At 36.0% G+C, this 27,737-nt stretch overlaps 1 protein-coding gene across 2 annotated transcripts in view; it reads right to left on the bottom strand.

Moving 5' to 3' along the window:
- The window catches only part of LOC149070558 (irregular chiasm C-roughest protein-like), a 254,575-nt gene that overhangs the window by 23,271 nt on the left and 203,567 nt on the right, over positions 1-27,737 (bottom strand). For both annotated transcript variants that reach the window (XM_089249026.1, XM_089249025.1), the window contains exons 10-11: positions 19,539-19,569; positions 16,210-16,357 (exon numbers count right to left, since the gene is read on the bottom strand). In XM_089249026.1, the coding sequence (XP_089105152.1) occupies positions 16,210-16,357; positions 19,539-19,569 (179 nt within the window). The remainder of the gene's footprint in view (positions 1-16,209; positions 16,358-19,538; positions 19,570-27,737) is intronic.

Below are 27,737 nucleotides of genomic sequence, written 5' to 3'. Positions count from 1 at the left end.
TATATAAAGACCTAATTTTAGGATTTACTCAGAGTTCCGACGATGAAAGTTATTCAAATGGTTAAGTGTCTATTCCTCTCTATAAGTTTTATAGAGTTTCTTAGAGAAAAATGAATTCGTTCGTTGAGCTGGTGGAATGAAACGCACAACTTTCAGCACTTATTCGGGCTTGCAGCTGGTGCTACCAGCGAACGCGGTAACAAAAATGTTGGTTCAAACGAGAGATGGACCATCGTTCGACTTCTAAAGTTCTTCCCTACTTTGGAGTTTGTTGGATGGTTACTGAAGGATGGTTACCATCAGTATCAGGTTAAAGCGTTTGTCAGGTAAGAAAGTGGAGTCAATCTTACCAACGTTGTCTCCTGTTTCGTGAAGCTGGCAAGACGTGGAAGGTATTTCTTTAGGATTCAATTGGATTTTCAATTAAGTCGCAAGCTTGATAAGAATGACGTTCGACCAGTAACCTTCAGTGACTTTTCGTGACTTTGAAACTACGGAATTTACACCTGGGATGGCCGTTCCGTGGATCGTCGGAACTCCAAAAAACAGACAAAAAACCAAACTTTTGCTTTTTAAGCATTGGAGGGAAAGGATAACAAAATATTCGAGCAGAAAAGAATCTGTGCACACGCAAATAACTACTATGATAAGCAGAACGTACATTTTCGAAATTACTGTTCTGTGTGTTTATTCAAGTCAGGCTTCATTCTGTTTTCCTTTTTGGGAAAACAAAAGAACTCGACCATATCATATTCTTTATTCTCTGTTGGGCCTTTGATTTTGATGGTCTTCCTGATATGTCTGAATAGTTTTTTCTTCAGATGAAAGATTTAGACACAAGAGAGATGGTTTTCACAGACACTCCAGGCCAAAGACATCGAAAACGTGTATAATTTTGGAGCGCCAAACAGCACTATTCAGGGCAAGTCCCTCGTTTTCCAGTGCAGTTATTTAGTCAAAAAAGGACTACAGATAACGGACAAAGTGAGATTTACTGTTTTGTGCTTAGGGATACGCGAGTTATAGTTGTGTTAAGTCTTGAGTAATGCGTATAACTCAGAAGATCCCGTTTCAGATTACAAAACTGATTAATTTCCGATCGTTGAATCAAAAAGTATATTTTTCCTATTGGTTTTTCCCGTATATTCGCTTTAATTTCTTTTGATCGCGTTGCGTTGTTGGCCGGAAGCAAAATCATGTTTTATTTTCTCGGTCATAACTTAAAGTAATTATGTTATAGGCCCATGATCAACCTTGGTTTACCGTGAACCGTGACATATAAACTGTGACCATTGCATTGCATTTCCGATGATATAATATCCGTGAATGATATATATAATTTGCTTATTCGATCATCTCCAAACAATCTTTTCACATTCATTTCTTTGTTAATAATATTTAATACTCTTATAAAACTAATTCCCTATTTCAATATCAAAAAGTGGATCAATGCATTTGGTCAGATGCATCGATCCTGTGATTTTTATCAATCAATGAAGTGATTTTTATCAATCAAGAAGAATTTTTGATTCAGTCGAAGACAGGTTTCCGTGTCATACAACGCCCGTTTTAGGGGTACGGAGGTTTCCTATCCTGCAAGTTAGCACCGTTTAGGAATAGCTAAAATATTTGAAATTCAAGTTTTTAACCAATCTGTAACGTCACCGATTTGCAAAATCAGAAACCAACGTGCACTATGTTCGTACATGCACGTAAGTTTTACTTTATTTGCAACGTATGAGTTTGAGTGCCATATATCTTTCACAAAAGACAACTGAAAAAAAAATTTTTTTGCACGCTGCCGTTTTGAGAGAAGTATTACTCCGACTATTCCCGCAGGCGTAATTACAATCCCTACTCTCTTAGTAACACAGGAAGCGTTAGCACGCAGGTGATTGGTTATACGAGCAAGAAAGATACCAAGACGTCACGAGGGGCGGAGCTTTTGGCGAAATCGAACTTCGCCAAATAACTCGCTAAGCGGTTTTTAGTTGACTACAAAAATTAGTTATGAAAATAATAATATAATATAATTATTGATACGTAAATTTAGTATTTACGAAGTGACCGCGATAAATGCGAACTTTACCAGTTTTGACGAATAAATGCTGAAATTTTATTTTTTACACCTTTTTCACGAAATCTTGGCAAATTTGCACTTTTTGAAATGGAAGAGGCGAGGAGTTGAAATTAGCTTACGTAGCAATAGCATATATGCATTATTGAGATTGAACGTGGACAAAATATGCTTATGCAACTATTGATGGTATGAATAGAGATGGTATGAATATAGTATGAATAGAGATGGTATGAATATAGTATGAATAGAGATGGTATGAATATAGTATGAATAGAGATGGTATGAATATAGTATGAATAGAGATGGTATGAATATAGTATGAATAGAGATGGTATGAATATAGTATGAATAGAGATGGTATGAATATAGTATGAATAGAGATGGTATGAATATAGTATGAATAGAGATGGTATGAATATAGTATGAATAGAGATGGTATGAATATAGTATGAATAGAGATGGTATGAATATAGTATGAATAGAGATGGTATGAATATACTATGAATAGAGTTTTTAATTGATTCTTGAAAAGGTTTGGAAATGTACTCGAAAACGAGATATACAACAACAACATGCAGATATTTTTGGAAAAGTTCATAATTTTTTTAGATTTATGCTAACGGTTTCCCTTTTGAAGTTGACAGCAGTGTGCAATTTAGAAATTCAGAAAAAAAAAAAACCTCTCAACTGATGTTTATGAATTTGATATACATGTGACAAAACAAACACACTTGCATTAGCATAAGCTTTTCGAGTGACCGAGTTGATTTGCAACAATTGGTCTTCCATCATCGTCACCAATAAAAAGATCACAAAGTAATAAAAACAAGTGCAAATTCAATAATTCGAAAAGCGTAGACGATACAGTTTTACACAGGAAGACGGGACTTTATGAAATGTCAAAAATTTTATCGCTAAAATATTTTAATTTTTCCTCGAAAGATGACGTTGTAGTTAAAAAGTAATTTGCTTTTTAAATACAACGCAGCATTTTGAATTTGACTCTTGTCTACAACAGCGAGTAACTCCCGCTATAAGGAGTTTTTTCAATATTTCTTTTTCTTCTTTGTTTCTGCTACTGATGAAGGAACTTCATATAGTTCTGAAACGCGCATAGCCGTGTTCGTTTTGAATTTTGGGTAACCTCAAACGTCGAGTATTTAATCGTATTATCAAACCCAAAAGGTAATCCATTTCTAAAAAGTAATTTATTGCCATCTGTTGATCAGAACTGTAACTGGTAATGCATTCTGTTACATTTCTGTCAGAAAAATCTATTCTGGCAATGTGTTAAATTATTGAAAAAACATTTAGGTCTTTTTGTGGGGAAACTGTCAAAATATCACCCAAAAAAATGTACAAAAGTGTCTGTGTTTTGACTATTTTTCTAGGGGCTTTTTTGCAGTACGATGTCATACAGTCGAATCCCGTTATAACGAACGCCAAGAAACAGGAGGAATCACTCCGTTAAAACGAAATTGCGTTTCAAAGGAATTATAGGTTACCTAGCATTGGCCCTATGTAAACTTATTTGGGGGATTAGAAAAGTGTTCCTTAAAATGGGATTCGACTGTATCCGGATCATTTTCTTTGTTAAGGCCATTCTTTTGGTTTATTATATCTTCAGTTTATTTTTAAGCATGGTATGTTATAACAAAGGTAAAAATATATGGAATATGAATGAGCCATTGAGTTCCCACAACGCATCCCATACCTACGGTTACGTTAGATGTCACCTGAACAATGAACCAGCTCTGAAGTTTAAAAAATAAAACAACCTGTACCGCTGTGGTGGTCGCGTGGTTATAGTGACGGATTGGCGATGCGAGGATCCGGGTTCGAACCCCACAGTCGTGGTCGCCTGAAGTTGGTTTTCTGTGGTTTCCAACTTCAAGGCGCAAATGCGAGCCGGTCTCCCCGTTAAAAAGACTCGCCACAGACAGCAACAGTCCTACAACGATAAATCATTCAATCATAACACTTCACTCATAGTTAGAAAAACTGGTGGCAGATGGCAGCACTATACATAACAAGCATTACAGAGAAACAAGAAAAACTTCACGCCAGGTTTCACCACACGTACACGCACATTCCCGCATGTACCGATTCGTTGGGGGTTCCGCGGGGAGGGGGGGGGGGGGTTTGTGGGCGGGAAGCATGTGTGGTGTAGCAGTAGTAGGTAGGGCTTCCAAAAAATGCCTCGGGGATCCATGATGTTCTTAAGTCAGCAACCTCGTTGGGCAATTTGCCTGTTGTGGCGTTGTATTTGTATCATCTCAGTACTCTGGTGAAATACGGTAATCCGTATCTATTGGAATTGTAATCGCATTTATTTCCATGTATATTCATGTTAAACTCATATATTCTCATTTATTCCTTTTCGCAAACTTATAAGACAACACTTATTTTTATTTTGTGGACGTTTGTGGATTGTGGTCAAAGTTGTATATTGTAATTATAATATTGTTATTTTTGGAAATTACACTCAGTTTTTGATAATTATTATGTTAACGGCATTAGTCTTGAGTCTTGCTTGTATAATTATGAATGCATACGTAAAGTATTACAAGGTCTGCAAAATTTAGTAACAACCCATATAAGAGGGTTGACTACTGAGGGATGTTCACAGACAGTGCAACCATGAAAAGTGTATAAATATTGTACTATTTGAAATGAATGAATGAACGATATTTAAAAAAAAAAAATTACTCTCATGCTCTGTAAACATAAATCTCTGATTAGCATCTCTCAATTATGTCACATAATCCGTGGGGGGTTTTTGGGTAACGCAACACCATCCACTCTTTTCACCCCCTTAATGACAAATGTTCCTTCAGAATATAGTAAATATTTCTCGTGATGAGTGCTCTTAATTCAAAGATCTATAAATTACCCACTTGGATTGACATTAAGATATATTTTTCTCTACACACACATATACTAACTACACCACTCGCAAGCACAGCTTGTTTTTTCCTTCATATGCCAATCCCAGGCAATTTGTAGGTCGGAAGACAGCTTGTAAAGGCCAGGAACCGACGAAAACGTTCCATTCTGGTCCGGTATGAATGGGGCCAAATTCTAAGAATTACACTACCTATGTTATATCCACGGTTTATGTTATATGCGGGTTATGTTATAAGTGTACTGCACAGTATTTGAAACTTTTTGGAATTTCGAAAAAAGATATAAAAACATTTGAAAAATACGGTTAAATCGGGGGAAAGTAGAGGTATTACAGTCGAATCGCGTTTTAACGAATACTGTTACAGCGAAAATCTCATTTTGACGAACACTTTTCTAATCCCCAGACAACTTTACAAAGGAACAATGCAAAACCTGGAATTCCTTTATAACGAAATTTCGTTATTGCGAAGAAATTTTTCGGGTCTCTTGAAGGATTCGGCTGTACTACATTGTCAGATTTCAATCAAGAACTTTAACACTTTCCAGTAATATGTCCGGTTTTTTTAAATGCGAAATTTCTGATTTTAAAACTTTTTTTTTGCGAAGGTTTTACGTATCTCTAAATGTAATTAATATTAAATAATATAATTCAAGTCTTTTTGAAATTAATAAAATAAAACAATGAAATTTGAGGAATCGAAAAACCGCCTGAAACCACGTGAGAAAATAAAACGGTAGAGAGAAAAAAACATCGCTCAACTTCGCCAAATTTGACTTTCGCCAAGTACACATTACGTCACTAGTGACTTAATAGTTCATCACTAACTTCGATCCATCACGAAGCGCAAAATTTCTATAATGTTACTAGCAGAGTAGGATTTGTTTATTCGCTTCCCGCAGCCTAAACGGTTAATGGAGATCCATATACGAATCTGTCTTGCTGCTGTATGCCATTGGTGCATAAAGCTTCAAGTTTGATTGTTGTGACAAACCTTTCTTTATAGTTATTGTTATGACAACAATGTCAGAAAGATGCAATCTCTCTCAAATATGTATATAAAGACCTAATTTTAGGATTTACTCAGAGTTCCGACGATGAAAGTTATTCAAATGGTTAAGTGTCCTCCTCTCTATAAGTTTTATAGAGTTTCCTAGAGAAAAATGAATTCTTTCGTTGAGCTGGTGGAATGAAACGCACAACTTTCAGCACTTATTCGGGCTTGCAGCTGGTGCTACCAGCGAACGCGGTAACAAAAATGTTGGTTCAAACGAGAGATGGACCATCGTTCGACTTCTAAAGTTCTTCCCTACTTTGGAGTTTGTTGGATGGTTACTGAAGGATGGTTACCATCAGTATCAGGTTAAAGCGTTTGTCAGGTAAGAAAGTGGAGTCAATCTTACCAACGTTGTCTCCTGTTTCGTGAAGCTGGCAAGACGTGGAAGGTATTTCTTTAGGATTCAATTGGATTTTCAATTAAGTCGCAAGCTTGATAAGAATGACGTTCGACCAGTAACCTTCAGTGACTTTTCGTGACTTTGAAACTACGGAATTTACACCTGGGATGGCCGTTCCGTGGATCGTCGGAACTCCAAAAAACAGACAAAAAACCAAACTTTTGCTTTTTAAGCATTAGAGGGAAAGGATAACAAAATATTCGAGCAGAAAAGAATCTGTGCACACGCAAATAACTACTATGATAAGCAGAACGTACATTTTCGAAATTACTGTTCTGTGTGTTTATTCAAGTCAGGCTTCATTCTGTTTTCCTTTTTGGGAAAACAAAAGAACTCGACCATATCATATTCTTTATTCTCTGTTGGGCCTTTGATTTTGATGGTCTTCCTGATATGTCTGAATAGTTTTTTCTTCAGATGAAAGATTTAGACACAAGAGAGATGGTTTTCACAGACACTCCAGGCCAAAGACATCGAAAACGTGTATAATTTTGGAGCGCCAAACAGCACTATTCAGGGCAAGTCCCTCGTTTTCCAGTGCAGTTATTTAGTCAAAAAAGGCCTACAGATAACGGACAAAGTGAGATTTACTGTTTTGTACTTAGGGATACGCGAGTTATAGTTGTGTTAAGTCTTGAGTAATGAGTATAACTCAGAAGATCCCGTTTCAGATTACAAAACTGATTAATTTCCGATCGTTGAATCAAAAAGCATATTTTTCCTATTGGTTTTTCCCGTATATTAGCTTTAATTTCTTTTGATCGCGTTGCGTTGTTGGCCGGAAGCAAAATCATGTTTTATTTTCTCGGTCATAACTTAAAGTAATTATGTTATAGGCCCATGATCAACCTTGGTTTACCGTGAACCGTGACATATAAACCGTGACCATTGCATTGCATTTCCGATGGTATAATATCCGTGAATGATATATATAATTTGCTTATTCGATCATCTCCAAACAATCTTTTCACATTCATTTCTTTGATAATAATATTTAATACTCTTATAAAACTAATTCCCTATTTCAATATCAAAAAGTGGATCAATGCATTTGGTCAGATGCATCGATCCTGTGATTTTTATCAATCAATGAAGTGATTTTTATCAATCAAGAAGAATTTTTGATTCAGTCGAAGACAGGTTTCCGTGTCATACAACGCCCGTTTTAGGGGTACGGAGGTTTCCTATCCTGCAAGTTAGCACCGTTTAGGAATAGCTAAAATATTTGAAATTCAAGTTTTTAACCAATCTGTAACGTCACCGATTTGCAAAATCAGAAACCAGCGTGCACTATGTTCGTACATACACGTAAGTTTTACTTTATTTGCAACGTATGAGTTTGAGTGCCATATATCTTTCACAAAAGACAACTGAAAAAAAAATTTTTTTGCACGCTGCCGTTTTGAGAGAAGTATTACTCCGACTATTCCCGCAGGCGTAATTACAATCCCTACTCTCTTAGTAACACAGGAAGCGTTAGCACGCAGGTGATTGGTTATACGAGCAAGAAAGATACCAAGACGTCACGAGGGGCGGAGCTTTTGGCGAAATCGAACTTCGCCAAATAACTCGCTAAGCGATTTTTAGTTGACTACAAAAATTAGTTATGAAAATAATAATATAATATAATTATTGATACGTAAATTTAGTATTTACGAAGTGACCGCGATAAATGCGAACTTTGCCAGTTTTGACGAATAAATGCTGAAATTTTATTTTTTACACCTTTTTCACGAAATCTTGGCAAATTTGCACTTTTTGAAGTGGAAGAGGCGAGGAGTTGAAATTAGCTTACGTAGCAATAGCATATATGCATTATTGAGATTGAACGTGGACAAAATATGCTTATGCAACTATTGATGGTATGAATAGAGATGGTATGAATATAGTATGAATAGAGATGGTATGAATATAGTATGAATAGAGATGGTATGAATATAGTATGAATAGAGATGGTATGAATATAGTATGAATAGAGATGGTATGAATATAGTATGAATAGAGATGGTATGAATATAGTATGAATAGAGATGGTATGAATATAGTATGAATAGAGATGGTATGAATATAGTATGAATAGAGATGGTATGAATATAGTATGAATAGAGATGGTATGAATATAGTATGAATAGAGATGGTATGAATATACTATGAATAGAGTTTTTAATTGATTCTTGAAAAGGTTTGGAAATGTACTCGAAAACGAGATATACAACAACAACATGCAGATATTTTTGGAAAAGTTCATAATTTTTTTAGATTTATGCTAACGGTTTCCCTTTTGAAGTTGACAGCAGTGTGCAATTTAGAAATTCAGAAAAAAAAAAAACCTCTCAACTGATGTTTATGAATTTGATATACATGTGACAAAACAAACACACTTGCATTAGCATAAGCTTTTCGAGTGACCGAGTTGATTTGCAACAATTGGTCTTCCATCATCGTCACCAATAAAAAGATCACAAAGTAATAAAAACAAGTGCAAATTCAATAATTCGAAAAGCGTAGACGATACAGTTTTACACAGGAAGACGGGACTTTATGAAATGTCAAAAATTTTATCGCTAAAATATTTTAATTTTTCCTCGAAAGATGACGTTGTAGTTAAAAAGTAATTTGCTTTTTAAATACAACGCAGCATTTTGAATTTGACTCTTGTCTACAACAGCGAGTAACTCCCGCTATAAGGAGTTTTTTCAATATTTCTTTTTCTTCTTTGTTTCTGCTACTGATGAAGGAACTTCATATAGTTCTGAAACGCGCATAGCCGTGTTCGTTTTGAATTTTGGGTAACCTCAAACGTCGAGTATTTAATCGTATTATCAAACCCAAAAGGTAATCCATTTCTAAAAAGTAATTTATTGCCATCTGTTGATCAGAACTGTAACTGGTAATGCATTCTGTTACATTTCTGTCAGAAAAATCTATTCTGGCAATGTGTTAAATTATTGAAAAAACATTTAGGTCTTTTTGTGGGGAAACTGTCAAAATATCACCCAAAAAAATGTACAAAAGTGTCTGTGTTTTGACTATTTTTCTAGGGGCTTTTTTGCAGTACGATGTCATACAGTCGAATCCCGTTATAACGAACGCCAAGAAACAGGAGGAATCACTCCGTTAAAACGAAATTGCGTTTCAAAGGAATTATAGGTTACCTAGCATTGGCCCTATGTAAACTTATTTGGGGGATTAGAAAAGTGTTCCTTAAAATGGGATTCGACTGTATCCGGATCATTTTCTTTGTTAAGGCCATTCTTTTGGTTTATTATATCTTCAGTTTATTTTTAAGCATGGTATGTTATAACAAAGGTAAAAATATATGGAATATGAATGAGCCATTGAGTTCCCACAACGCATCCCATACCTACGGTTACGTTAGATGTCACCTGAACAATGAACCAGCTCTGAAGTTTAAAAAATAAAACAACCTGTACCGCTGTGGTGGTCGCGTGGTTATAGTGACGGATTGGCGATGCGAGGATCCGGGTTCGAACCCCACAGTCGTGGTCGCCTGAAGTTGGTTTTCTGTGGTTTCCAACTTCAAGGCGCAAATGCGAGCCGGTCTCCCCGTTAAAAAGACTCGCCACAGACAGCAACAGTCCTACAACGATAAATCATTCAATCATAACACTTCACTCATAGTTAGAAAAACTGGTGGCAGATGGCAGCACTATACATAACAAGCATTACAGAGAAACAAAAAAAACTTCACGTCAGGTTTCACTTCACGTACACGCACATTCCCGCATGTACCGATTCGTTGGGGGTTCCGCGGGGAGGGGGGGGGTTTGTGGGCGGGAAGCATGTGTGGTGTAGCAGTAGTAGGTAGGGCTTCCAAAAAATGCCTCGGGGATCCATGATGTTCTTAAGTCAGCAACCTCGTTGGGCAATTTGTCTGTTGTGGCGTTGTATTTGTATCATCTCAGTACTCTGGTGAAATACGGTAATCCGTATCTATTGGAATTGTAATCGCATTTATTTCCATGTATATTCATGTTAAACTCATATATTCTCATTTATTCCTTTTCGCAAACTTATAAGACAACACTTATTTTTATTTTGTGGACGTTTGTGGACTGTGGTCAAAGTTGTATATTGTAATTATAATATTGTTATTTTTGGAAATTACACTCAGTTTTTGATAATTATTATGTTAACGGCATTAGTCTTGAGTCTTGCTTGTATAATTATGAATGCATACGTAAAGTATTACAAGGTCTGCAAAATTTAGTAACAACCCATATAAGAGGGTTGACTACTGAGGGATGTTCACAGACAGTGCAACCATGAAAAGTGTATAAATATTGTACTATTTGAAATGAATGAATGAACGATATTTAAAAAAAAAATTACTCTCATGCTCTGTAAACATAAATCTCTGATTAGCATCTCTCAATTATGTCACATAATCCGTGGGGGGTTTTTGGGTAACGCAACACCATCCACTCTTTTCACCCCCTTAATGACAAATGTTCCTTCAGAATATAGTAAATATTTCTCGTGATGAGTGCTCTTAATTCAAAGATCTATAAATTACCCACTTGGATTGACATTAAGATATATTTTTCTCTACACACACATATACTAACTACACCACTCGCAAGCACAGCTTGTTTTTTCCTTCATATGCCAATCCCAGGCAATTTGTAGGTCGGAAGACAGCTTGTAAAGGCCAGGAACCGACGAAAACGTTCCATTCTGGTCCGGTATGAATGGGGCCAAATTCTAAGAATTACACTACCTATGTTATATCCACGGTTTATGTTATATGCGGGTTATGTTATAAGTGTACTGCACAGTATTTGAAACTTTTTGGAATTTCGAAAAAAGATATAAAAACATTTGAAAAATACGGTTAAATCAGGGGGAAAGTAGAGGTATTACAGTCGAATCGCGTTTTAACGAATACTGTTACAGCGAAAATCTCATTTTGACGAACACTTTTCTAATCCCCAGACAACTTTACAAAGGAACAATGCAAAACCTGGAATTCCTTTATAACGAAATTTCGTTATTGCGAAGAAATTTTTCGGGTCTCTTGAAGGATTCGGCTGTACTACATTGTCAGATTTCAATCAAGAACTTTAACACTTTCCAGTAATATGTCCGGTTTTTTTAAATGCGAAATTTCTGATTTTAAAACTTTTTTTTTGCGAAGGTTTTACGTATCTCTAAATGTAATTAATATTAAATAATATAATTCAAGTCTTTTTGAAATTAATGAAATAAAACAATGAAATTTGAGGAATCGAAAAACCGCCTGAAACCACGTGAGAAAATAAAACGGTAGAGAGAAAAAAACATCGCTCAACTTCGCCAAATTTGAATTTCGCCAAGTACACATTACGTCACTAGTGACTTAATAGTTCATCACTAACTTCGACCAATCACGAAGCACAAAATTTCTACAATGTTACTAGCAGAGTAGGATTTGTTTATTAGCTTCCCGCAGCCTAAACGGTTAATGGAGATCCATATACGAATCTGTCTTGCTGCTGTATGCCATTGTTGCATAAAGCTTCAAGTTTGATTGTTGTGACAAACCTTTCTTTATAGTTATTGTTATGACAACAATGTCAGAAAGATGGAATCTCTCTCAAATATGTATATAAAGACCTAATTTTAGGATTTACTCAGAGTTCCGACGATGAAAGTTATTCAAATGGTTAAGTGTCTATTCCTCTCTATAAGTTTTATAGAGTTTCTTAGAGAAAAATGAATTCTTTCGTTGAGCTGGTGGAATGAAACGCACAACTTTCAGCACTTATTCGGGCTTGCAGCTGGTGCTACCAGCGAACGCGGTAACAAAAATGTTGGTTCAAACGAGAGATGGACCATCGTTCGACTTCTAAAGTTCTTCCCTACTTTGGAGTTTGTTGGATGGTTACTGAAGGATGGTTACCATCAGTATCAGGTTAAAGCGTTTGTCAGGTAAGAAAGTGGAGTCAATCTTACCAACGTTGTCTCCTGTTTCGTGAAGCTGGCAAGACGTGGAAGGTATTTCTTTAGGATTCAATTGGATTTTCAATTAAGTCGCAAGCTTGATAAGAATGACGTTCGACCAGTAACCTTCAGTGACTTTTCGTGACTTTGAAACTACGGAATTTACACCTGGGATGGCCGTTCCGTGGATCGTCGGAACTCCAAAAAACAGACAAAAAACCAAACTTTTGCTTTTTAAGCATTGGAGGGAAAGGATAACAAAATATTCGAGCAGAAAAGAATCTGTGCACACGCAAATAACTACTATGATAAGCAGAACGTACATTTTCGAAATTACTGTTCTGTGTGTTTATTCAAGTCAGGCTTCATTCTGTTTTCCTTTTTGGGAAAACAAAAGAACTCGACCATATCATATTCTTTATTCTCTGTTGGGCCTTTGATTTTGATGGTCTTCCTGATATGTCTGAATAGTTTTTTCTTCAGATGAAAGATTTAGACACAAGAGAGATGGTTTTCACAGACACTCCAGGCCAAAGACATCGAAAACGTGTATAATTTTGGAGCGCCAAACAGCACTATTCAGGGCAAGTCCCTCGTTTTCCAGTGCAGTTATTTAGTCAAAAAAGGCCTACAGATAACGGACAAAGTGAGATTTACTGTTTTGTACTTAGGGATACGCGAGTTATAGTTGTGTTAAGTCTTGAGTAATGAGTATAACTCAGAAGATCCCGTTTCAGATTACAAAACTGATTAATTTCCGATCGTTGAATCAAAAAGCATATTTTTCCTATTGGTTTTTCCCGTATATTAGCTTTAATTTCTTTTGATCGCGTTGCGTTGTTGGCCGGAAGCAAAATCATACTTTATTTTCTCAGTCATAACTTAAAATAATTATGTTATAGGCACATGATCAACCTTCGTATACCGTGAACCGTGACATATAAACCGTGATCATTGCATTGCATTTCCGATGATATAATATCCGTGAATGATATATATAATTTGCTTATTCGATCATCTCCAAACAATCTTTTCACATTCATTTCTTTGATAATAATATTTAATACTCTTATAAAACTAATTCCCTATTTCAATATCAAAAAGGGGATCAATGCATTTGGTCAGATGCATCGATCCTGAAAATTATCAGCTAGACAATGAAACGTTGTAGCAATTAGATACATGCATAGATTGCAACCAGCTGCACCTTGAATTTTACTTTACATTGATATGGCATAGTTTACAAAGCTAATAGAATTTCATACATGTTGTGTACGGCATACCTCAATGTGATGCGCATACGTTGTCATATACTTCCTGTGTATAAGTTCGCCCGACTCTGGAGTTTTGTTCTCAAGTATGGAGCCCTTGAAAAATTAAGAACAAAAAGCTCCTCGAAAAGCCACAGAGTTGCTTTACCAAACAAATAGCTGGCATGAGTGGCTGGTCTTATTCGAAAGGCTTGAACTTCTGGGTTTTGCACTCTCTGGAATGGCGTAGAAACGCTGCAGATCTGAATATGTGCTACAAACTAGTCCACCAAATGGTTTATCAACCAGCGAACTTTTCTTCGAGATCATGGACACATGAGCCGAACTACGTAGGCATCACTGCCGAATAAGAATTCCAGTGATCAGAAAAGATTGCTTTTTTCTACAGGTACAGACAAAGCCTCCTAGATAGACTAGTATTTCGTAATGTCTAGGAGACTCTGGTCCACAAGAAACTGAAACAGTCTGCCATGAGAACTTGTGTGAGCCACTTACTCAAGATTTGCTTCCACTACTGAAGATTTCCGTATGCAAAGTGCTTTCTCTACCGACTCTATTTTTATTTACAATTACTTGTTCTAGCGAAAGCGCATTTCATGCCTTCTTGGGTTGTTGTAAGTAAAAAATAATAACTACCCTCCGCCCTGAATGTAATCATTCCCACGCCTATTTTAAAGAAAACAATCAAATCTCCAGAGTGGAAAATACAAATAATTTGCGAACGTTACTGCGTAATGTGGTTTCTACTGAAACTGAACATACACATATTACGCGATCGAACTTAATTATAATTTATTAACATGGTTTGCAATTTTTAAAGCATATTTTAATGGTTTTTTTTTTTCATATTCTTAAATGCATCGTGGGGGGGGGGGGATAAAAGGTCACGTTCCAAGCATTCCATATGATTAGTTAGCGAGGTACATAAAACACACAATTTGGATATGATTTAAAAAAATGAAATATGAAAAAAAAAACCAACACCTACAGAGCTGGAAATTAGTTACTCGGTCCGATTCATAACCATTTAGATAATAGCCCGGTCATAAATTAAACTCTTCTTCATACACATTGCCCCGATTCATTACTCCTCTAACACAACAAATTCGTATCCGTCGTCGACGTCGACCCCCGTTATTACCTCAGTAGCGAGAAATTACCTTTAAAAAAGATAATAAATTGCACCTTATAACACACACAACACACATATATATTTCCCGGTAATTCTCGCCGTGTTCATTACAGCTTGTAAATTACCAAATTGTAAATTATTAATTGCGGAAATTAATGACGGTCGTATAAATTTTGGGAAAATTTTTATGAAACAACACGCATTAAAGATGTTTTATTATTATTATTTTGTCACGTTCTATTTTTTTTTCCGACAGTGAACCAATAATAATTTCAGCTAGAATATAACCAACGTAATAAAATAATCTTCCAGATGTTAAAAGCATTCAAATGCATTTTTTTATGGAAGTAATATATCTCTGGATATCAAAGATTGAAGCTTGGAATTGGAAACATAATTCATAAAGTGTGTGTATGTGAAATGATATTATATGATAAATAAGTTATGAATAATCACCAATCGTCTCGGTACGTTTGAAAAATTTATCAGTTTTTACCGGTGATCGTGCATAATACCCAATCGCCATTGGCATATTTGATTAATACTAAAATATATTATCACAGTTACCGGCGTTTATTCATAATCTCAAAGTATTGTTCGTGAAGTGATATATTCTGAAAAATATATATACATTATTGTAAAGAAAAAAATGTATAACGTTATATCTGGAGTATATACAACCGCAAAATTTGTTGAATAAAAGTTCGTTATATCGAGATCGAATTGCAGAATTCGCCAAATGATAGTTGAATATATCGGGGTCTAATTAGAAAATTCGTTAAATAGGCGTTTGTTACATTGGGGTTTAAATTTTATACGCACAAGAACCTCAAAACACTCGTTAAAATCAAAGAATTTCTCGAATGAAAGTTCGTTTTATTGGGGTATAGTCGTAAAATTTTTAATATGGAAGTTCGTTATATCGAATTCCGATTTCAGAATTCGTCTCAAAGGATTTTATTATAGTAGTTATTTCGAGAGAGAGGTTGTTCGGAAAAATTCATTAAATATCATAGTTCACTACATCCGCTTCAGACCATCGCTCACTAGTGTACGGTCATCTAAATAAGCAATTTTATCATGGACTGATTCATCATATTCATCGATACGAAATCGCGGCCGCAAATGAGGTGTATTCAGTGCGGTTTATCATGTTTAGCAACGACGCTCGGTTGTTATGCATATTCCCCGGTAAAAGGGACAAATCAATGAAAATTTATCAAACTGAAACGATTGGTGATTATGCATAATTTAAACAGTGATTTGGATAATGACCGATATTTATCACATTCTCTGTAACAGATGTATTTGTTTTCTGGATGAGTAGTAATAAATTAACACGTGTAAACAGGGATAAGATATAGATGGCATTTACGAACTGGATGCAAATGGCATTGCATTTTTGGAAGAAATTTACGTACTTTTCTGTTACTGTTGGGGTAATAAGTTTCGTCACCAATAGTCGCAACTGTTGAATTTCGGCAACCACCATCCGAAGAATATCGGCCAGATTTCGGTGTCGTGATGTCGCATTTCTCCGTGTCAGAAGGGCAGCCGTTTTCCATTATACTGCGAGAAAATGACACAATATAATTAGAGAAAAATAATATTTTCATTTTTTTAAATTCTTATCATCAACTCACATATCTTGCACATCCTTTTTTCTCCTCTCTCTCTCTCTCTCACTCTCACTCTCCAACTCCGTTCTTCAAACCAATATGTGACTTTATATACTATCGACCGCCCAATAATTAGGCACGTGATTCTTTGTGAAAAACTAATATCGAAAAGTTTTTCCCCCGTTTCAGGATGGGACGAATATTAAGGGGAGTTTAAGGTTTTGGAATTTTGTGACGTGTCAGTTTTCTAACGGTCAGTTACGCGCCAAACACCCAACGGAAAAAAAATTTTCCCCCTATGCAGCGGGTTTCAGGCTTTTTGAAAATGAACTGAACTAATCAATCCTATCAAAAGCAGAGTTCACGGTAATTTTCTTTCACGACTAGGAGCTTTTTCCTCTTCGTGCAGTGATGTTAACCTTGTTATTACGTATTATCTTCGCCACATCACATTGACAAATTTGTCACAGATTTGTAAAGTTTTAGCCAAACGAGATCTATCTGAAAAAAAAAAATTGTTTTCTGAAAATCAACACTTTTTTCCAAAATGTGACACTTTTTTTTCCTTCATGTTAAGTCAATTTTTTTAAGGCAAAAAGGCAAAGAAAAAACTTGTTTGTGTGCACAGCTTTAGCTTTTTTGATTATTCTCAGGATTATAGCGTTTCTACCAGCTTAAAAACGCTAAGTTATATGTTTGATGCTCGTTCGGTGAACTTGGCAGGATTCGCAAGTGATGTCACCAATATTTATTGCATTATAACTCCATAATTATTGGTGAAATCAAAAAACTGAAAACACTTTGCATATTAGTTTCTCACAAGGAATCACGTGTATAATTATTAGACGGTCCATATTATCCACCCTGTATATATACGATTTGCTTGTAATTGTTATTGATTACAAATCCCCTGATTTTGCAACTTTGACATTTGTAAGGTTTTGTTTGTATTATCGCTAGTCAAACGTAAATTTGAATTCTTCCCAAGGAAAAAAATGAGAGATTATATATGACAAGAGATATACCAGTTCTGTTATAATGCAATCAGTTTGCTATTCATGACGGTGGTGTTTCTGATTTTTCGACGTTCATCCGCTGCACTTTCTATTTTAGCAAAAGTTTCTTGAGGTCACAACCTTCTTCAAATGTCATTTGTGGCGTTTTATGTTCGGCCTTGGCTATTCTCTTTCTTGACCGAGAAGCCGAGACATCACTGAAGCATACCAAACGCACATGTTAACATGCGATTTTTTTTAATGACATTTTCCAGTTTTTTCACGTTTCGACAAAATATTTCGCAGTATACTACATGAAAAATATATTTGCATATCGTTGTGCTCAATTTTAGTCGGTATACATGTGAAAATTGATCAATAGATTGTTATTGCAAATATACAGAAATTACAAATACAAATATAAATATAAAAACACCGTTACAACAGGCAATGCCCACGAGGTGGCTGAGAAAAAGATGCCCACAAAAAGGGAGCTATATTATTACGATAAACCCCTCTATAATCAGGATTGGATGGAACACTTTTGGCAAAACTGTGTAATTCTGAAGCGTCACATGCCACTATGCCTGAAAAGAAAAGTTTTTCACCAGTGTGCGCTACAAGCACTGACTTATGGAGCGGAAACCATGGACATTCACAAGCAAGACGATACAAAGGCTACAGGCAACACAAAGGAGCATGGAAACATGTATACTAGGCATCGCAAGAAGAGACAGAAAACGAATCACTTGGATAAGGAACCACACAAAGGTATATGATATCATGGAAAGAATTAAACGTTTGAAATGGAAATGGGCTGGACATACTGCAAGAAGACAGGACAACAGATGGACCACAAGTATTCTAGATTGGTACACCCACATGGTGTTAAACGTCCGAGAAGGCGTCCCCACGCAAAATGGATCGACGAGATCAGAAAACTGGCTGGCCAAACCATCAGACAGAGCGGAATGGAAACATTTAGAATAGACCTTCATCCAGCAGTGGATTGAAAATTTTTGTTGTTGTTGATAATGATGATTTGTATATATATTTTTTTCGCTCGAAATATCCTTCACTACATTTTTTTTAACTAGTCACGTTGTTCTGAGCACACCTAATAGTATCGGTAATTGGCACCACCTGATCATCGAAAATGTTTATCAACTTTATGGTATCACTACTTTCCTTGTGATGCACCAAAGTGTATAGCGATGAACCTCTTTACAGGGGCACACAATACAACTAATCCATTAAATTTTTTATACTCAGAAGCACATTTTTTGGCACTACTATCAACGACTATTTAGAAAAGATGTCCACAGCAGCATAATTTTGATGGCACGTGATGATAATGTTGCCTTTCCGTACAACGATATAATCCCTCTTTAATTATGTATATCCCTTGATTCAACGATTATCGTTATATTGAGGTTTCACTGTAATAAAATGTGTGACAACCAACTTAATACATGCGAGGTTTCTCTACGAAGAACGTCCGAACCGATCAAACTAGAAGCCATTCAACTGAAGGGAAGACTATTTTTGAGAACTTTAGAATTTAATTTTTTTTTCACACAGTCGAAAAAGCAATAAATTATGTATTTAGGTTGTTTGTTTTCAGCTCGAAACTAATTAAATGTGATTCGTTAGAAGGATTTTTAATTATACAACAGCGAATGTTTCTGATTTCATTCCCGTGTATGTTTCCAAATTTCTTGATTTCGTGAGCAAATGCATTTTGGATCCAACTTCTATAGTAGTCACGCTTTTAGCTCTTTTGAGCAAGCTCATGATTGTTCAATCTCGTTAATTTCCAAGCTGTGAGACACTTTAGAAATATAGTCATAGGCACGATAAATAAAATATTAAGAACAAAAATCCATATAGCAATGCATTTTCGTAAAAAAAATCCTTTATTTATTCATCCATATTGTATCACACACACACTTGACTCTAACATCCAACAAATTTCTCAGTATTAATATATAGAATTTTTTCATAAAAAAAGCATGACTTCTTCCCGTATTTGAGTGTTACAAATTTCAAAGCGCAGATTTTAACTGTATCTTCTTAATAAAATCTGACAAGTTATAAAAAGATGCAAATTCCATCAAAATGTAAATCATATTTTACCTTTCAGTAGCTGGCTTGAACTCATTTGATCCTGAAAAGAGGAAAAAAATTACATTTGTCATTATTTCATATATTATAATTAATATAATTATCTCCCTCTCTCCTTCTCAACATGAAACCTCGCTACAACGGTACTCGATATAACAATAAAACGCGATAAAAATTCCGATATTTGATCTCTCAAAACACTTCAAATTATTCAACAAATACTCAGTGTCGGTATGGACATTTTACACATTTTGTATATTCTTGCATGAGTGTATTAAAAGCTGTATATATTGATAAAAAGTATAAGTAATATTTATTGCGCACTAATGAAATAGAATGCTAATGGGCACACAACTTCCTATTAAACGGCTAATTCTGCTACTTCATATTTAAAAAAAGGAAAAAGATATCAAGTAAAATCAATTCCATCATAACTCTAAATATCAATTAATTATATTTTTGAAAAATCTATGACGGTTGCCATTTGATTGCAGAGATGTTAACTATTTTAGATAATTTTAAGAGATATTAGTTATATTTTTTGTAGGCTTACTGAAAGGACTCCCTAGTCCCTTGGGTTCACAGAGAGTAAATGTTCCTAATTCATGTATTTTTTGTGTATCTGTTTATGACTTTTTTGTATAAGTTTGTACCAGTTGTCATCTTGTTGTTGTCGTTGGGTCAAGCAAAGAACCAGTTCGATAGTCTTTACCATCGCTTTTTCTATTCAGTGTTACATTTTCATAGAAAAGTTCGTTAAATCTAATTAAACGCATAAACGAGAAAAGCTGATGACTCTCCATTATCTGCTCCCAAACTTCTCCGCACACACATCTAAAATTAAAATACTTACTTCAAGTTATGAATGTGTATGTTGACGAGTTTACTATGCTCTTGATAATAATAATAATAATAGTAATAATGTCGCCTCCTCTTTCAAACTATTTCTACCACCGAACTAGTGCGCGAGGAAGCACTTAGTTGCAGCCCAGAATAGCAGTAAGTATTCTCTACTTCTTGTGTTATTAATAGCATTATGCACACATAGGTTGTTATTGTTCTTCTTCTTCTGGTTTATACGTGCAATTAGTTATTTTAATGAATTTTCGGCGATCTTCTTCGTAATTACCGACTCCCGTTTTACTTAATGTGTCTTGTGTGAAAACTCTCAATCCCTTCACTCTTTTGAGATAATGAGGACGTTGGCCTTGATTCGATGTTAGTAGTCTGCCTGCATTTCGTGGAAACGTCTTAAGCATTATAACATTTTTAACCTGTGAACATACTGCGGGTGTTTACCGCAGCAGATTACCTGTGTGACTCGCGGAGCATTTACAGATAAGCCAAGTGACTGGCTTGCGGCATATTTTAGGTCACCCGAGTGCCTTGCGGCATATTTCTAGATTAATTCAGTGACTCCTGGCACAGTTCCAAACAAGTAATGTTGCTCGCGGCACATTTCGACATGGCTCGAGTGGCTCAAGTACATTTTGAGATCAATTGAGCGACTCACGGTGCATTTCCAGTTAGCTCAAACGGATCGCGGCTCACTTCCAGATAACTCAAGTGGTCTGCGACACGTTTCCAAACCAACGTAGTGGCCCCGCACTCTTCAAAATAGGTGAGCACCCTCGATTATGAAGGAGGAAGGGGTGGGGTACGACGAGAATAAAAAAAAATCGCAACTAAACGATTTTTTTCTACACTTTTAACGCTTCAAAAGTCAGCAAAGTTATGAACAATTGAAGTCAAAGAGCGGAACAAATGAATATTTAATACGTAATGTCACCAATATCATTAAGTCATTTATTAAGAAAAAGCGTCCTTTTCCTTTTCTTCTCCGTCGGAGAAAAGAGAAGAAACGAACTTTGCTTATGAATATAACGCTTGAGGAACGGGCGTCACCATAAATCAAAAACTCTATTAATGGGACTTCTTAGAGAGAGAAAATGCATTAAGAGCGGCTCAAAGTGAAAAATAAAAATAATAAGCGCACAATGAAATGATCGCGGGTAATACGATTTTTATCTTCTTATTTCATTTTTTTTCTTCTTTTGTTTCGGAACATATTTCAGAGCTCAGACTTAATAAATGTATCTTTGGAATCATTCGTTGTGAAAGCTTTCCAACTTCGCAATTCTCCTCACTCTCAGTCTTAATTTGATGTTGCGGAGAAAACTCGTAAATGCGATTGCGTGAGGAATTTGCACTGAAATATTGTGATTGTCATAACGTTATATTCACTCTAAAATACGTTTGTCATAGGTATTGAGAGTTTGAACTAAAAATATGATGGAATAAATTTGCGAGGATCATTTTTATCAGTCACTGTCCGTAGATATAGATCAAGGCGCACAACCTGCGGCCCGCCAAAGGGTTCCATTTGCCACACCAAAGGTTTTCCAGAAGAAAATTATCAATAAAAAGAACAGATAGATACCTATTTCACCGTAAGCCAACTTGCTGCCATACGCAATTCACTGCCGTTATCGAGTTGGGTTGGAAGGCGCCATATATCGGTGGTAGCCTCAAGCTCGTCATGTATAAACATCTGTATTCTTCCCTCTGGATCGCACATGGGACCTGACGGCAATCTTCACGGTGGCAGACATCTTACCACCCCGCCACTTAGGCGCTTACAATAAATAACTAAGCGATACATGCTCAAGACATGGCCCACAGGTCAGATGCGACCCTCGGAGTCATCTGATGTGGCCAGTCATCTCAAACCTAATTTATTAAGAATGAACTGAGCGACAAATTTCATTATCACTCAAGTGACCCACGGTGCAGCTTTGCAACACTTTATTGACCCGTGATATATCCCCAGATCCCTCAAGTACTCCGTGCCAAATTTACAGATGACCGAAGTGGCCCGCGACACACATCCAGATCACTTAAATGACCCGCGGTACAGTCCCAAGCCACTCAAATGTCCGGGAGCGTAATACCAGATCATTCAAGTGACCTCGCGGCACATTCACAGTCAAAATGTAATCACCAAAATAATATTTATAATTGACAAATTATGCGAGATGAATACATTTATATGACTATATTGAATTATGATAGTTATAATTATAATTTTTATTCATGAAAAAAATCTTAATCCTTGATTTTAGAAATTCAAGAAAGCTTCGTTGCGAAACATTGCGAAACGGGACATTTTATAAAAAAAGAGTAGAGACACACCCAAAGCTACGGAAATGTCCCGTAAAATACGAGTCATATGGTCATTTATATATACAGTAGTTTCTGGCACGCGAATGACTGAAGTAGCGCACATCTAGCCCGCAGACTGAAAGGCTGTGCACCTGTTATGTAAGTGTTCAGAAGTTTTGCAAAAATTCAAACATCCACCACCATCACTTGAAAATATGGAAGGGAGATGGCAGCACCAGCAAGTACGAAAACCAACCACAACTCAGGCAAAAATAAATAAGTAAGAACCCACGCATATACAAACTCACACGCACAGCGCGTTCCTACTTTTACCGATTCCTTAGAAATTCCGCAGGGAAATGTTTACGATGTGCATCTGCGGTTATGCAGTAGTGGTAGTAGATATTTTTGACGTGCCTAATGAAATCAATCCAAAATTTGCATCATAAGGATATCATTAAAATGGCCGCGGTCAATTCGGGACATTTGTAGCAGCTGCAGTGAACAGAATGCATTGGGTAAATTTCCGCCGAAATATAATGACAAGATTGGCTGAATTCGCAATGATATCGGGGACAGCGGCTACATATTCACAATCGCCGAGCTAAATATGCGTCGGTGCGATAGCGGGGGACACTATTGTGCAGTAATTGCTTGGCAACACCGGCATCCCGGCGTAGAGATAGAGAGATGCTTAATAATTTAGGTTTCGTCTGTATAATCTAAAGCACATGCATTTTCATGTGTTTACGTATCTCCAAAAGCATCGCGACGTGTGTTGTTCGGACATCAGTTGTTACAATAGCTTGCAGTACAAACGCGTGCTTCCTACGCGTTATCCGGACATGAAACATGCAGAAATCCGAGACGTCGATGTGAAAGATACAAATTGATATAATTTTATATCGTCTAGTGCGTGGGAAACATGCTTTCCAATTCTTTCCCAATGGCACAAATTTCCCAGCACAATCTGCCGTTGAATATTGGGTATGAAAGTGAGACAAGAAATATTTCTCTCTAGAGGGCATTTATATATACGCAAATTTCAGTAAACACTCGCTAATTCAGCACACGTAAAGCCAGGGAGTGCTCGATTGTCGAAATCACCGGATCACTGGAAGTGGTTTGAAAAAGCCATTTCGTGAAACGAAATAGACGCCGCTTATTAGAATTACGTAGAATATTATCATTCGGGTATTGTTATGACTTTTGCAAAGTACGGAACAGAGATCAATATGTCATAACATGGGAAAAATCCTTTACGATTATCAGTATTACGGTTTATGTTATATTTTGTTTTCCCGTCCAAAGTTTTTTTTTTTTTTTGTGCGTGTTTTGAACCTGAGGTTGAACCAGACTTTCTATCTCGATAAATTATCATTATAAACCTCAAGACTTTGCAGTTTGTTCAAAGATGTACCCTTTCTTTGTCGACAATCGTTTCCATAGTCGGTCCGCAATGCCCTATATGGGTAAAATAGTAGCAACTATAATCCATTTACGCAGGAAGTTACTTTTACAATGCCCCACCTATAATGAAGACAGATGTAATGTAAAAACAAATGCTTCTTCCTTAAGTTCTTGGCCAGTTTCTTTGATAGACAGATTCACAGTTACTCAGCCGTAAGACTTCCTCATGTTATCTATGGAACGTATCTCAATTATCATAATTGGTAAAATATTTTTGATGATTTAATTCTAACACCTCATCATGACTAAATAATAACAATAAACGCAAGATTTTATCTTGAAACAAAAATATCTTGTTTTAGCACAATATGGAAAAAATGGTAAACTTGAACGCGAGCGACCAGTCGTGTGGAAAAGAAAAACCGAAGAGTTTCATTGGGTCATAAACGTCCCATTTTATTAAACTGGTAGTATGGACAGTTTGTTTGCTTTTGGATTTCTTTCGTATATGACTATCAGCCGTATATTGTTGTCAGAAACCCCAAGTTCCAATTTGATTAAGCTCCGTGCACTGTATAAGCCTCTTCGCACAGACATGCGGCGACATGTTTTTGCTCTTGTTTGATGAAGAAAACGCTGGATTACTGGACGGACCGGTTTAGCGCACGGCCGGATTATCTAAGTCTTTCAATTGTGAATATTTTTTTTTTTATAAGTATAAACCACACTCTCTCAACCTTATGGAAAATGCCAGAAGACTTGGAAATTATATCATACAAATTGCATATGTTGGCAAATGTGGTTTCAAATGTAGTCCCAACTTTTATCTTTTTTTTTTAGTATTTTAGTGTCATTTCCTTTCCAAATACGGCTCTATAAGTACAGTACTTTTTTATACAGAATGAATTAATTACTTGTCGCTGCCATTTTTTGAAAGCTATTGAAATTTTGCGTGTTCAGAGATTAATAAAATCGCATCAAATTGACAGAAATAAAATTCGGAAATACATTAAAATTATTTAAAAAAAATTTGAAATAAAATTTAAGGTAATAACTGTACAATTCTGCTAATTCAAACAAAATATATTTCATCTGGTTATGGCTAAAAGTAAAACAAAGACAAATTGTATGTTTTTCTATAAATTGGCCCATTTAAACTAATTAAGAGTTCACTCCAACTACTGAAATTTCTGTGATGTATTGTTTCAATTAAACATATGCTAGCACCAGTAATACCCAGCACCAATTTTCATCCACTTTTTGTAGCAAAATAAGACTTTATCGCATATGCTCAATCCCCTTAAAAACATATTGAAACGGGTTTTTGAAATGATGCCGTTAGCATATTTTACTTGAAATAATGCATCAGCACAGAAATAATTATAGTTGATTTTTTAATTACCTAAACGAGTCCACAGTGGGTTAAATACTTTGGGTTTTGTAGAGGTGGCCATAGAAAGCTAAAACCCGCGAAAAACCTCTGAAAGTTCATTAGTATACTACTGAACTATTGAACCACACATGCACCTCGTCCGTGGTACATGTTGGAATGTGGCTGTATGTGTTGTGAGTCTGACATGAAGTTTGTTTTTATGTAATGTTTGCTATGTGTAGTGCTGCCATCTGCCACCAGTTTTTCTCACTATGACTGACGTTATAGTGCTTATCCGCTGACTGACACTATGAGCTAGAGTCATTTTCAGAGAAAAAATAAGCATAAAAGAGGGGATGTGTCGGAAGTAAAATGAAGTGATGTGGAATAATCGACAGGTCGTCCGCACTCGAGAGCAGCTGAATGTAGGAGACTCAGTGTGGGTGGCGGGCATGAAGGATCTCGGGTCATCCGCCTTGCGCTCGATTTCCATGAGTATAGCAGGCCAATGTCTCACAGAATTAAATCTACACAAAAAAATAATAATTGAAAAGCCTGTAGTGAATATCATTATTTGATTTAGCAAGATTCGTGTGCGTTTATTTTTTGGTTCGAGCAAAAAAATAGCAGTTTAGACGAGAACTTTTCAAAAAATGAAATGCAATAAGCATCTCTCTTCCAAGTAACACAAATATAAAACAAACTTTCGCTTTGCGAAATATTAGGTGCGTAACAGACTCACTTCATAACCTGAAAGAGGAGAGAGAAAGAAGAGCAAAAAAAATCGCACCCTAATATTTTGTATTAAATCCGGTATCTCTCCTACTACAGGGCCAGCCAAAAATCCCGCGAGAAACGAGAAAATAAACGAACAAAAATGTACATATATAAGGAAAAGTCAAAAGTACTATTTCCAAACAAACAATAAACATTATTTCGATATTGCTCTCGGAACGGCTCGTGAATAACAATCATCCGACGTCGTGTTCTTAGAGTTTACTTTATGTTTCCTATTCACACAAACTTCCAACTCCTCGCGTGTGCGGCCATTTTTCAAAAGATATCTCAAAAGAATTTTCTTTTTACATTTTATACGCGAGAAGAGGGGAAAAAAAAGTGGAAAAGTTCCTCGGAAGTGATTTTATAAAAGACATTCTTCTCTCTATATATGTGAAAAATAACGCTTTTTTTTTCCTCTTCCCCCTCAACTTTGCGTCTAGATTATAAACAGTGAAGCGAATGTAATACATGCGACCTGGCTCTCTGTTATGAATGGAGAGCAAAAATTATTACTGAACTTCTTTTGTGACATGACATGAAAGCAAAAAACACTAAAAAAAAATTATTCTTGAGCATGGAATTCCGAAATTACTTCCGCAGGTAAAATTTTTTTTTTAATGTGAACGTTTTCAACAGTGTCAATGAAAATATTATGTGTTTCGAAATATGTTTCTAATATTTTTTTAAACTGAGCAAATATTTATTTTATGCAAGATATACAGAAGACTGAATGTTGTGAAAAAATATTTATTTTAAAATAAATATCTTTAACATCCAGTCTTCCGTATATCTTGCATTAACAAGTGGAGAGCGACACCATGTCATATATATTTTTTAAAATCAAATGGGTCTAAATTGGCAATTTTTACATGATTTTAATTCCTATTTATGTAAATTGCATTGCAAAGTTATTAATATAGACCACGAACGCTCAACCCATCGCCAACTGGTGGCCCTGAGTGTTATTTCATGTTGCCCCGCGACATGAAACCTAATTTAGTAAAAATAAACTAAGTGCTACATTTTGTCAGATCACTTATGTGACTTTCACTGCAGTTCCACATCGATGGAATTTGGAAGTACTAAATACAGGCAGGTCATTAATTTTACGTATTGTGCGTGGATTTAAATGTTCTTGGAGAGTGATAGCTATCCGCAAAAAGGCTTCTATAGATGAGAGATGGATTCGAATTCACATCTAGGAGTCGGAGAAACCGACATGAAACCGATTTCAGCAGACTACCAATTTACACAAGCAAGAATCGAACCGTAGTCAAGGCAATGCGAGATGGACATACTATAGCACAATGACAAATTTGAAAGCTTCTCTCGAGCGCAAATGCGGCCTATTGCAATTCAGCAATTCGATACCGTTCTCCAGTTTTAGAGGATAACCGAAAATCCCCGAATCCCCACCAGATCAAATTTTATCAAGCGCTGTTCTTGATTTTGTGATTTATAACCTGTGATATATATTTGCGGTTATT

The sequence above is a fragment of the Pholcus phalangioides genome, unplaced genomic scaffold (genome assembly GCF_987345545.1).
Source record: "Pholcus phalangioides strain wild (caught in Gottingen) unplaced genomic scaffold, Ppha-v1.0 ptg000021l_1, whole genome shotgun sequence".
In the NCBI taxonomy this organism is placed as follows: domain Eukaryota; kingdom Metazoa; phylum Arthropoda; class Arachnida; order Araneae; family Pholcidae; genus Pholcus; species Pholcus phalangioides.
Note: the sequence above shows the minus strand (reverse complement) of the source record. Positions and strands in the feature narration are given on the sequence as shown.